Consider the following 12295-nt stretch of genomic DNA (forward strand, 5'->3'; position numbering starts at 1 on the left):
CCATGGTATCTTTACAGTAAAATACTGTAAACTAGACTACAGTAAATAACTGCACAATTAACAGCAAACTACTGGCAACCGTGTTGCCAATATATTACTGTAAAAATGCCTGGTAAGGTCTAACAGTGTGTACAGGCAGTCAGCCCTGTTCGTTTTGGCAAACTGAAATTCCATTGGTTTGTGTAGCTACATGAACATTAACCAATCAGGCTTCAGTATTCTGAGAAAACAGAGTTTAACCTCTAGCGTGGTATAGATAATGCTCATTCCTGTTATTTCTTATGTTAGTACCTGGAGCATTCCTATAAAATGATGAAACGACTGTTTATATACAACACAGCGGTTCACCTTGGTCAAAATCACATTCCCGGGGGGTGGAGGCATTTGCTTCAAACCACGGACTAAACAAACAACCCATGGCAGCAGTATAAAACTAGCCCAATTCCACTGGAAAACTGTAGACTTGGCAACACTGGTTCCATGTCGGAATGTCTGTTTTTGTTTTGGTCTGTTTGATTCCACACACTCCCAGTTTACCCAGTGGTATTTCAACACCCCAGGTTGCCAGTTGGTGGCATACGCAGCGTATTGTATTGCAGCCATGGAAACCGGTAACCACACAGAGATTGTATGAGCACATAGCTGGAAATTATTAGAACATGGTTAGGCTATTTATAGGCAAATAGAACAGAGCAGCAGTTAAGTGTAAAATGTGCTAAATTGTCATAATGAAGTCATAATGAAGACTTTCTGACAATGTTCAAATTTAATGTATTTAGCAATAAAATCACACAGTATGAACACACAAAAGAAAATATCTGTTCTACATTGACTGTACAAAGCGAGAGCTAAAAGGTCTTTGACTATTACAGGTCTGAGTGGTGTTCATGTGTGAGTGTAGAGTGAAGGCAGTGTGTTTGATATTCACAATCAATTAAGATCTTAATAAATGAGTGGATTTTCAACTGAAAGCCAGTACTGTCCGAACAATGCCATGAATGTGTACATGGGTGAAATCAAGCAGAGAGGGATCTGGAACAAGACCTGGGCTGGACTCAAATCCAGGTCTCACATGAGCATCAAAAGGATGCAGCTCGACCACATGTTCTTCATTTGACTGAGCTGTAGATCACGTCCTCAGATCTGGGGAGAAAGTAAATGAATATGTTAATGTGCAACCAGCAGGTGACAATCCATCATTTCAACAACACAAAACAAGAGGTCTGATTAAGCTTTAAATATGTTTCATTTGGGTTCAGATGAATCGTTTCTAACCTGTTGGCATCAGACGGATGTTGCCTCTCAATGGTCTCTTCAGTCTTGTTCATGTCTTTGTTCTTGAAGTGATGGACACTAGCATACTGAATCTCTTCAGCATCTCCAGAGTTTTTTTCTGTTTGTTCTCTCCCAGAGCGTTTGGGTTTCTTCGCTTTAATGTTGGCATAAAGATCATCCCCCTTATTGGCTGATTCTAGTGAATACACTGGAACGTCATTGGTCGGAGCCGTTTCTTCTGATCTGCCAACACGATCATCCTGCTGTTTCATAAAATAACAATCACACAGATATCACAAGATCAATCAGAAACCTCATGTCAAATATTTGTGAAGTAACAGTACATGATCTTGTAAGTAATTTTTATAGTCAAATATAATATCTATATCATGATCCTGCTGTTTTTGTATATTCAGGTATGTATTTTAATACTTGCCTGATTTTGTCTGACAACATTAGCGCCACCATCTCTCCTCTTTTTCCTGGAAAAAAAAAAATTGTTACAAAGTTCTGAACAGTAATATGTTGCAAATAATATTTCATATTTTGCAATAAGTTTAACAAATTTAGCATTTGTGTTAACTTGTGAAATGTAGGAGCTTACTTAATAAACACAATGATGATGATGATGATGATGATCAATGCTCCACATCCCGCCACAATCCCAGTAACTGTGTACAGAGCAGCTCTCTGAGTCCCTAAAACAAGATGTTCATGAAGATCATTTCACACTAGAGACAGATGAAACTCAAAGAGTGTCTGTTTATAGTGAATACCTTTAATAGAGACTGAAACAGCCGCTGATCTCTGAGATCCATGTTGATTCTGAGCCTCACAATAGTAGCGTCCACTGTGACTGGAGTTAAAGCTGGAGATGATGAAACTCTGTCCAGATCCAACAGCTAAGCTTTGATTCTCCTTATACCAGCTGAAGTTCAGAGCAGGAGGGTTTGAGTCACCGCTGCAGCTCAGAGTCACTGAATCTCCCTCCACTATTTCAGCAGATCCATTTATGGACACTGAGACGCTCTTTGGAGGATCTAGATTAAATGTGAATGATGAATAATTACTTGATTTATCTCATGAACGTCCCTTATATGGTTGTTGACGATTACTGAAGTGTATCCACAAGCAGAAGTTGAAAAAGATTTTATTTGAGTGATGAGATCAGAAAGGTACATGAACTGATTTATAAACCCATGAGGAGGGTCTCTATTCACATTCATTTTACGTATTATTACTTTAGTAAGTATAAATCATGTCTAATAATAAAAGATGTCATGCATTCAGTATGGACAGGTTTAATTTATCAAACAAATCTGAACTAAATTCTGAAAATCTCTGAATAATCTGTGAATTATTTCACTAATATTAATGAATCAGTTTGTACTCACATCCTACATGAAGATAAACAGGTGGAGAGATCAGATGTTGATATCCTGAAACAGCACACTGATAGTTTCCTGAATCAAGACGACTGACTGACTGCAGCTGAAGCTGATTCTCTGAGATGTTTCCTGTAGTTAATGTCTGTGTGTTTCTGTACCAGATGAATGTTGTTTGTTGAGGCAGAGAGCAGCTGCTTTTACATCTCAGAGTGACTGAATCTCCCTCTTTCACACTCTGCTGTGTCTCCACCTGCAGATCTGACAACGACTCTGTGTTTCGCCATTATAGTTTCACCAACATAGCTTAGTGTTATAACAACTGAAACTTTAAGGGGATGAAACTAGTAAAGAATAAAGTATTTAAATGTATGCATTTGCTTTCATCCAAAGTGACTTGCATTGATTCAAGGTAAACTCTCTATCAGTAAATGTGTTTCCTGGGAACTGAACCCATGGCTTTGGCATTACTAGCGCTGTGCTTCACTGTTTGAGCTCCTGGAATAACAGGTGACGATGTGTTTTACATATTTCTGTGGTGTATTTGTGTCTGTGTTCACTAGCTCTACCTGTGACATCCAGCTGAGCTCCAGGAATCCCCGTCCATTTTCCACCCTCTGTGTTTGTAGTGAATCTGCAGTTGTAGATGTGTTTATCAGCTTCTGTTACATCAGTCAAGGTGATTCTGTAAGTGTCTTTATATTCACTGTCACACTGAACTCTTCCACTGTTTACTGGAACTGAACACAGCTTTGGTGGTTCTCCATCAGTTACAGCAGGTTTGGTCCAGAAGACTGTTCTGAGCTGATGATCATGAGGATATTTTACAGTACAGGACATATTCACTGTTGATCCCTTTAATGCACAAACATATGAAGCGCTGTAATTCACTCCCCAATACTGCTGACCATCAACCCCTGAAACACAAAACACAGAAATTAGAAATATAATTATGCTTTCAAACACATGAATCTTTCATTTTCTTCTTGATTTCAGCTGATGTCTAACTTTACAAACTCAATTCAAAAGAATAGTGTGAATAATTCACTAATCAGTTTGTACTCACATCCTACTTTAAGATAAACAGGTGGAGACTTCAGATGTTGATATCCTGAAACAGCACACTGATAGTTTCCTGAATCAAGACGACTGACTGACCGCAGCTGAAGCTGATTCTCTGAGATGTTTCCTGTAGTTAATGTCTGTGTGTTTCTGTACCAGATGAATGTTGTTTGTTGAGGCAGAGAGCAGCTGCTTTTACATCTCAGAGTGACTGAATCTCCCTCTTTCACACTCTGCTGTGTCTCCACCTGCAGATCTGACAACAACTCACTCATTCATCATCTTAAAGTGATAGTCCACTTAAAAATGTTATTTATCACTTTGACGTTGTTCTAAATCCACACATGGCCTTTTTTCTTTCTCAGAACATGTTTACAAATGTCCTGCTGGTGATTGTCCATTTAATAGCAGTTCAGTTCTTGTTTATATGTATAGCACTTTTCACAACAGAAAAACATTTCAAAGCAGATTCACAGCCAACTTTTGTTTCAATGAAACAATATCTTTGGGCCCAAATGAACATGGAATCTAGTATTACTTTCTATTATCTCTTTCTTTGATTTCTCCAAATCACAAGTGACCGTTTCAGGACAAAAACTAAACTCTTCTGAGAACAAGATAATATCATATAATATTAAAATAAGCTCTAAGTCACATGTTTGGTTAAACAGATTAAATTATATGTGAAGCCTTTAAAAACAGTCTCATGCAACTCATATTGTATATGACTGGTTTTGATGATAAAGATACTGTAAAGTAATTAATCTAAACCTTGCCCGTTGCTCTCCTTTACTCATTCATGAGAGTATAAGAAGAACAGTTTACTCTGGTGTGTAGAAAACTTTTAGAAGAACCAGAAAGCATGAAAATAGTGCACACGTGTGCAATGAGAAGAACTGCTGCGAGGGCTAGATTTTTGCTAAACAAGAAATTACATTTCAGTCGGCTGCTTTGTTTCTTGATGAATCCTGGCTATCACACACCTTCAGAATACGTAAAAATCAAGCACTTGTTTGTGTCTGTGGTGTATTTCTGAGAGTTCACTACCTGTGACGTCCAGCTGAGCTCCAGGAATCCCTGTCCATGTTCCTCTGTTTGTAGTGAATCTGCAGTTGTAGATGTGTTTATCAGCTTCTGTTACATCAGTCAAAGTGATTCTGTGAGTGTCGTTATATTCACTGTCACACTGAACTCTTCCTTTGTTTTCTGGGTCTAAACACAGGTTCGGTGGATCTCCATCAGTTACAGCAGGTTTGGTCCAGAAGACTGTTCTGAGCTCATGATCGTGTGGATAGTTTAAAACACAGGATAATTTCACTGTTGTTCCCTTTAATGCACAAACATACGAAGGACCGTAATTCACGGTCCAATACTGCTGACCATCAACCCCTAAAACACAGAAATGATGACAAAAGCAAATACAGTCGCTGATTCAGAAGAGCCAGATTGTCATAGCAAAGTCAGAATTACCTCCTCTCCTAACTTCATGAAACGGTTGTCCATAAAATGTGTTGCTGTTCTGTTGTAAGTAAACTTAATGATTCCTAAATGCATCTACTTTCAGAAGGCCAAATAAAGTGCTTTCGCCTAGAAACGCAGTGTCTCCCTGTCATGGCTGCATCAACACTACTGAGGTTACTGAAACCACGGCTTCTTTCTTCGCGTGAACATTTGGGTGGTGTTACGCAAATATTTCTACATGACATAGACATGTGGGGGCCTGTTTTAATGTGGCGTTTTAGGGGGTTGTGGCAGAGTCTTAACTTTGAGAAAGAATATCTCTTTGGTTTTGAGACTTTAGTCTTTGCAACTTCAGGAATCGTATCTATGCACAATCTATGCATGGCCAAAATATGAGCATCTAAGTGTTTAAAACATGCAGAGATATATCAGTGTTGTATCCGAGTCCAGTGTTGAGTCCTAGTTATTAATTAATTGAAGTTAATTGGGCAGAGGTGGGGCTTTCAAGAGTTAAAGTTAATGAGATAATTAAGTGACTAATTAAAACCTGTTAACCCGCTCCAGGACGCCAGTGCACCGAACGCTTTGTTTGCATGTGTCATTGTTTACGAATAGATTAAATGAAACGGGACAAAGTTAATCTTGACTAACTATATATCATTCTGAAAGTCTAAGCCTCGAGAATCGACGACAGATCACTGTTTTTTCGAGTGAAAGCTTATAAGGAATGTATTTGCTAAATTTGTGTAAGCCGTACACATCAAAACATGCAGAATAAAAAAGCAGTAAGTACCAGATTCATTGTAATAACGAGTCACAAACGCGTCCAATGCTGAAATCCTGGTTTAGTTAGAAAGGCAAGGGTCCATGGAACTAGAAATATTTTCAGAAAAAATATTGCAGGAATCTGTTTTTTCATGGTATCATCTTCAAATTTGAAATATAAACTCATGAGACACGTGGCTTTCAGCCCATTACTTTTCTGGATTGCTCCAGGACTTATTTCATGTATCTGTATATGAAATAAAAAAACATTCAGTGTGGAAAAACATTTTTCAAGGCACGTCAGTGTCTATAACTTTGTATCTTTTTGAGCATTATCAACTCTAGACAATGGATAGTAAAGCCTAGAGTGTCTTCTTTCCAAAGATACCTAAATTGTGTGTGTAGCACACTTTGTCAGGAACTGTTACCATTTTAATTTAGGTAGGTTATTTTCACCTGTGAGGCCCACAATGGGGGGGTGCTGGCTAACAGGTTAAATGATTGTGCATTAGTGATGAACACCTGCTGTTATTGAGAATTACAGAGGATCAGGGCCCGTATTCGGAAAGATTCTAAGAATCCTCTCAGAGAGCTCCTAATTTAGCGTAAAAATTTCTAACTAGGAGTCTTAGCTTAAAAGTGATTCAGGACCAATCTGAGAGCAACTCTGAGCGAGGAAAAGACACAAACTTTTATCTTAGTGAGGAGGTGGGGCTGACCCCGTTGCTAGGAATGACACAATCTTTTGAAGACTGTGATTGGTTGGTTGTCAAGAAGGAAATAAAAGAGCGCTTTTAAGAGTAGGGTATATTATAAGCCTTCACTTTGAAATTACAGGCGTAATTTTTCCTGTTTTACCGTTTTCTCTCTCTCTCTCTCTCTCTCTCTCTCTCTCTCTCTCTCTCACACACACACACTATATATGTATATATATTCTTTATTTACCATGCTGTCATACTTACTGTATTTTATAGGAAATGAACAGAGACATATAAGCCTAATAAGTGCTGTAACAGACCCAAATCATCACTGCTGCATAGTTGCATTTTTCCAGTTGCCAAATACGTTAATGTAGTGATTACGTCCATTTCTGACGCTATGGCATTTCTGTGCGGTGTCTGAGATGTTAGCGTGTCTTTAATAAGATCGGTCACAAACATGATCCCTGCACGATCTAATGTGTAGTGTCTTATTAACTCACTGTCATGCATTGTGTGCAACACATTTCTTCTCCCTCTTCATGTTTCATCCATTTTATCCTCTGTTAAAGAAACTCTTAAGCCCCTTAAAAGTCCTCGTCCGTACTCCTAACAATTTTGGACCTTAAGACCTCTTTTAAGGTTTAAGATGCTTTCTGAATTACTTTTTTCTTTACTAGGATCTTTTCTTTAATTTTAAGAGGAAACACCCACATTTCTAAGAATTTTCTAATAATTTTGTTACTAGGAGCAACTCTTAGCAATAAGATTTTCATGAATACGGGCCCAGATGTTGATGTTTTATTGGTTAAAATTATGTCCCCATCATGGAGATCAGTGTTTGCTTTAGTTGGGCTGTGCTAGATCTATCTCCGTAGCAATGCATGTGGTGTTGTAAAGCAGAGAGGTCAGTGCTACGCAGTGAGCAGCTCTTAGCTGTTTTCATATGATGAGCTAGCCATCATGAACTGGCCTGGTTACAATCAAAATAACTTTTTTTCTTTATATGTTTAGGTTTTGTATAATCAACCTTGTGAAACTTCAACATGAAAACAAAGTGTTGCTCTAATGAATTTTACACCTATGTAATGCATATAAAAAAAATTGAACACCAGTTTTATTTACACTGTAAAAAAAAATGTTTCAAAAAGTTGTTTCAACTTAAAATAATTTGTTACCCCCGCTGACTTAAACATTTTAGTTTAGTCAACTTGAAATTTTAATATACTCAATGTTAATTTAAGGGACAACTGGAATATTTTAGTTGAGTAAACTTAAGTCACTTAATTCTCATTAACTTTAACTCTTGAAAGTCCCACCTCTTCCCAATTAACCTCAATTAATTAACTAGGACTCGACACTGGACTCAGATACAACACATCAACACATGTAACTACACATATACATGCGCACACACACACACACACACACACACGTATGTATGTACAGGGTGCGAACTACGGGGGAGCTTGGCTCCCATTAATAAGACATGGGCTCCCCTGAAAACTTGATTTGTGAAATTTTGGGGGGTCTCAAAAAATATTGACAATGTGTTATTTTGATGTGCAATTTTAGTTTCGTGTAATGTGATCATTGTGGGTTATTATGTTTAAAATTGCAAAAATAACATTAATTCATTCATGACGGCGATTTAAACCTAATTCACTTCAATAAAGATAAATATACATGCTATTCTTGTCATGAGCATCAAGGTGTGGGGGCGCTGCGGTGCAAATTAGTAACTACATGTTTAGTAGCTACATGTTAACTCAAAGAAGATTCGTAGGAAAAAATATAAACGTTGGATTCAACATTGGCCGTAGATCTGCGGTTAGCATCATATAGCCACCATGGCAAAAGAAAACAAGGCAGTGTAATTAATTTTGGTTTTGCTAAGAAATTGTGTAGTGATGACGTTAATGGCACGACCGATTTACCTGCTTCAAGCCCTGTTAGCACACCTCCCGCTGGGATGACAATGCAAGAAGTAATGCTGCCTTCACGTACTATCGGAAATTTCCAAGTCATGATTACCAGCTTGTCATATTCAAGTGCTTTAATGTCGGAAAGAATAAAATGTAGCATCCCATTGACAAATTCACCGCACTACACATGCAGTTTGCTGACAATTCTGGAATTTCGGTCAAATACATGTTTATTTCACTAATAAATAATCCCGATAGCACATGAAGGCAGCAGAAGGCATTGTAAGTCCACAGGCAAGCGCACGAACACCCCCCTAAACCCCCCACCCCCAGTTGTAAAAAAAAATTTAAATCATCTCTTTTTAAACCGTGTCTTATACACAGAGACACTGTCATGTTAGAATAGAAAAGGGTCCTGTCCAAACTGTTGCTGTAAAATTAGAATCACACAATTCCCTAGAATATCATTATATGATTAAACATTAAGATTTGTACTCATAGAAATTACTAAAGTAGTCAAACATGTTCATTAGAAGGGGGTGACCCAATACTTTTGGAAATACACTGTGTGTATATATAGTTATATGAACCACTGCCCTACACCACACCCAACCCTAAACTTACCGGATAGTGTTAAGGGGATAGTTCACCCAAAATTGAAAATTTGTCATTAATTAGTCACCTTCATGTCGTTCCAAACCCATAAGACCTCTGTTCATCTTTAGAACACAAATTAAGTTATTTTTGATGCATTCCATGAGCTCTCTGACCCTCCCATAGACAGCAAGTGTCCGTACACAATCAAGGTCCAGAAACATAGGAAGGAGATCAGTAAAATAAATCCATGTGACATTCAACCGTAATTTTACCAAGCGATGAGAATACTTCTGTGCACAAAAGAAAAAAAATTATGACTTTATTCAACAATTTATCTCCTCCGCGTCACCCTGGTGCCATTTTGGAGAGTATGCACTGAACATAAACAATATGCTATTCAGTGTCTGCTGTGCCCTGCGACAGAATAGCATACTAGACCTCGATCGTGTAAAGACCCTTGTTGTCTATGTCAAATATCTTAATTTGTGTTCTGAAGATGAACGGAGGTCTTGCGGGTTTGGAGCGACATGAGGGTGAGTAATTAATGACAGAATTTTCATTTTTGATAGAACTATGCATATATAATGCATATAAGTGATATAAAAATGAATTCACTGATGCAGCCATGCTATATTAACTTTTTGTCGAACCGTAGTTTCACAGGTTTCGTACTGGAGCTTTTCATCACTCAAGTGATGAAACCGAGCAAACCTGAGTTGGCAAATTCATGCATACGAAGCTGTATATGTGACAACAATGTGCAAAAGTATTAGTTTTCAAATTGTGCAGGATGTTAAAATTGTTCTGAAGTCATAAAATAATATTCTGAAAAGTAATTGTGTGAAAATTAGCCTTTATCAAATCTCTGTACCTGAAAATCATACTTTGTGTGAAAAGGAATAAAAGTTGTTGGAGTTTTACTGCCTCTAGTGTTCATTTCAGTGGTCATTTCAATGGAAACTGCAGTGAATCATACATATAGGTACGTTTTGCAGAAATATGTGTAGGCAAGTGTTTCCAATGAGCCTAGGTTGTTTTTATATGGTAGCTGAGAGCAAAACACTCATGTCAGTTTGAGAGCTACAACGTGTGAAGAGCTCAATCAGCTTTTCAAGAGTATTAAAGTGTTTGTTAATTGACTGAAGACTCACCCGCAGTCATGATCACCAAGATCAGAGGAAGAGATGTTACGAGTGACATCACCATAGTTAGTCCTGCAATCATGAAACAATTATGACATTATGAGCATCATCATTACAGGCAAACAGCAAGGTGGAGAGGCATGCATCCAAACTGAAACGCATACAGATTGCTCAGGCAGAAGGCTTCGACTGGAAAAAGGAGCTCTGTAGGTATGTGGCAATGTACAAAGCTATTCACCACAATAATACAGGGAAGAGTCATGAAGCTTTTCAGCCAAGTGGTTAACAAAAGGGTTCATTTCTGGAGGCTTCATTTGCTCACAACACCACCTGGTGGCCAAAGAGTGTAAAACAAGCAGATATATTACAGACAGAGGTGGCCAGTGCAGGGGTCAGAAAGTAAAAGTCCTGCCATATGTTACTTTTATGTCACGTTGAGTATGACATGTTCACAATGTTTTCTGGATAGTTTCTAAAATGCATGTTTAATTCTAAGCAAAGGGGAAATGTCACGGATCAAGTGTAATGCGTACGACATCATTACGCATGGAGAGCGACGAGTAAAGTTCATGAACATCCTGCCTCCTGTCTGATTTAATTTAGCAGCTTTAGCTAGTTTGAGCAAAGACAACAATCAGATGTGCTAAAACAGCAGCTACATTTAAATCCAGACTCAAAACCCATCTATTTCACTGAGCAATTACTGAATGAGCACTGTGGTAGCATCCTAATATGGTTGCACTGCATTTTGTGTAGTATCCTCTTTTTTTTTTTTTTCTTAACTGTTTTCATTCATTTTAAATGTTTATTCTCTGCTTTATGATTTTTAATTTATTTTTATGTAAAGCACTTTGAATTGGTATTGTGTATGGAATAAACTTGCCGTGCCTAAAGAGCTTCACACAGTATGCATCTACATACTACATGCTAATATGTATCTACAACAGATATTGAGCTTCTGGAATTAAAATCCATTCATCACATCAACATTCACCAAACAACCTACAGAATTAGGTAACACTTTATTTCGATAGTCCACTTTAGACATTCTACGAACAGTTAGTTACTTTTCAACTAGCAGTCATTAGAGTATTATAGACTGTCTGCTTAATATCTTCAAACACTTTATTTTGATGGGTCCACAACATACAGCATACTAACTTTGCAAGTATATGTCAACTTATTCTACCTACCCTACTGAGAGTTAGTAGACATGTATTTGCAAATTAATGAGAAGTAGTTGACTTGAGTTACAAAGTTACTTCTAGTTAGTAGAATGTCTAAAGTGGATTATCGAAATAATGTGCAACCCAGAATTATTTCATCTAATGCTAAATGCTGGTAAAAATGGTCTTACCGCACTGCAGTCAATGTCTGAGTGTCAACAGCCAAATGACAAAAATATCTGCAGCTTAAAGTGTCAGAAGGCTACAGTTTTCACATTTCAGAACCTGCAGATAAAATCTTCATCTTCCTCTTTCTGAGCATGTGTGACGCCATCTCAACCACACAAGAACAACTCAAAAAGTCTCAAGATCCAAACAAATAACAAGCTTTAGAGTTCAGTATTGTTAAATCTTTGTGAGAGAACATGTGAAACATGTTTGCTTTGAGAGAGAACTGTTTAATGATGTTCATTATGGCTGCAGGAGCATCTGAGTAGGTTTTTTAGAGATGAAGTTTTACAAGTTTCACTTCCTCTTTCTGTGTTTAACACATCGAGTGGTGGTGCAACACAATCTAATTTACCAAAATCATGAGCAAATACATTAAGTGGGCCAATGCCCGTTTCTGACAGACAACACAAGCACTAATGCTACCAGACCAACGACAGATTCAGGACAAATAGTACTGATGTTCTTCAAAACAGATCTATTGAATGATTCCCAAAAACTGAGAAACTGGGATTGATTAGGCAAATTTTTTCTGCACTTCCATTGACTTTACTGTCATCTGGGGGTAAAAAAGATCAAGCGCATTTTACT

The 12295-nt window shown here is 37.7% G+C and overlaps 1 protein-coding gene across 1 annotated transcript; it reads right to left on the bottom strand.

Moving 5' to 3' along the window:
• Window positions 1-744: 744 nt before the first annotated feature.
• LOC306873317 (Fc receptor-like protein 2) lies at window positions 745-11775 on the bottom strand. The gene is made up of 11 exons (XM_079422537.1): window positions 11668-11775; window positions 10320-10382; window positions 4770-5111; window positions 3727-3978; window positions 3230-3577; window positions 2670-2921; window positions 2052-2315; window positions 1880-1973; window positions 1712-1757; window positions 1276-1535; window positions 745-1143 (listed from the first exon to the last, which is right to left on the bottom strand). Exons 2-11 carry the CDS (start codon window positions 10372-10374, stop codon window positions 1110-1112), a joined length of 1947 nt encoding a protein of 648 aa, XP_079278663.1. The 5' UTR covers window positions 10375-10382; window positions 11668-11775; the 3' UTR covers window positions 745-1109.
• Window positions 11776-12295: the final 520 nt, after the last annotated feature.

Source organism: Barbus barbus, assembly GCF_936440315.1.
Source record: "Barbus barbus genome assembly, chromosome: 7".
Taxonomy (NCBI): Eukaryota; Metazoa; Chordata; class Actinopteri; order Cypriniformes; family Cyprinidae; genus Barbus; species Barbus barbus.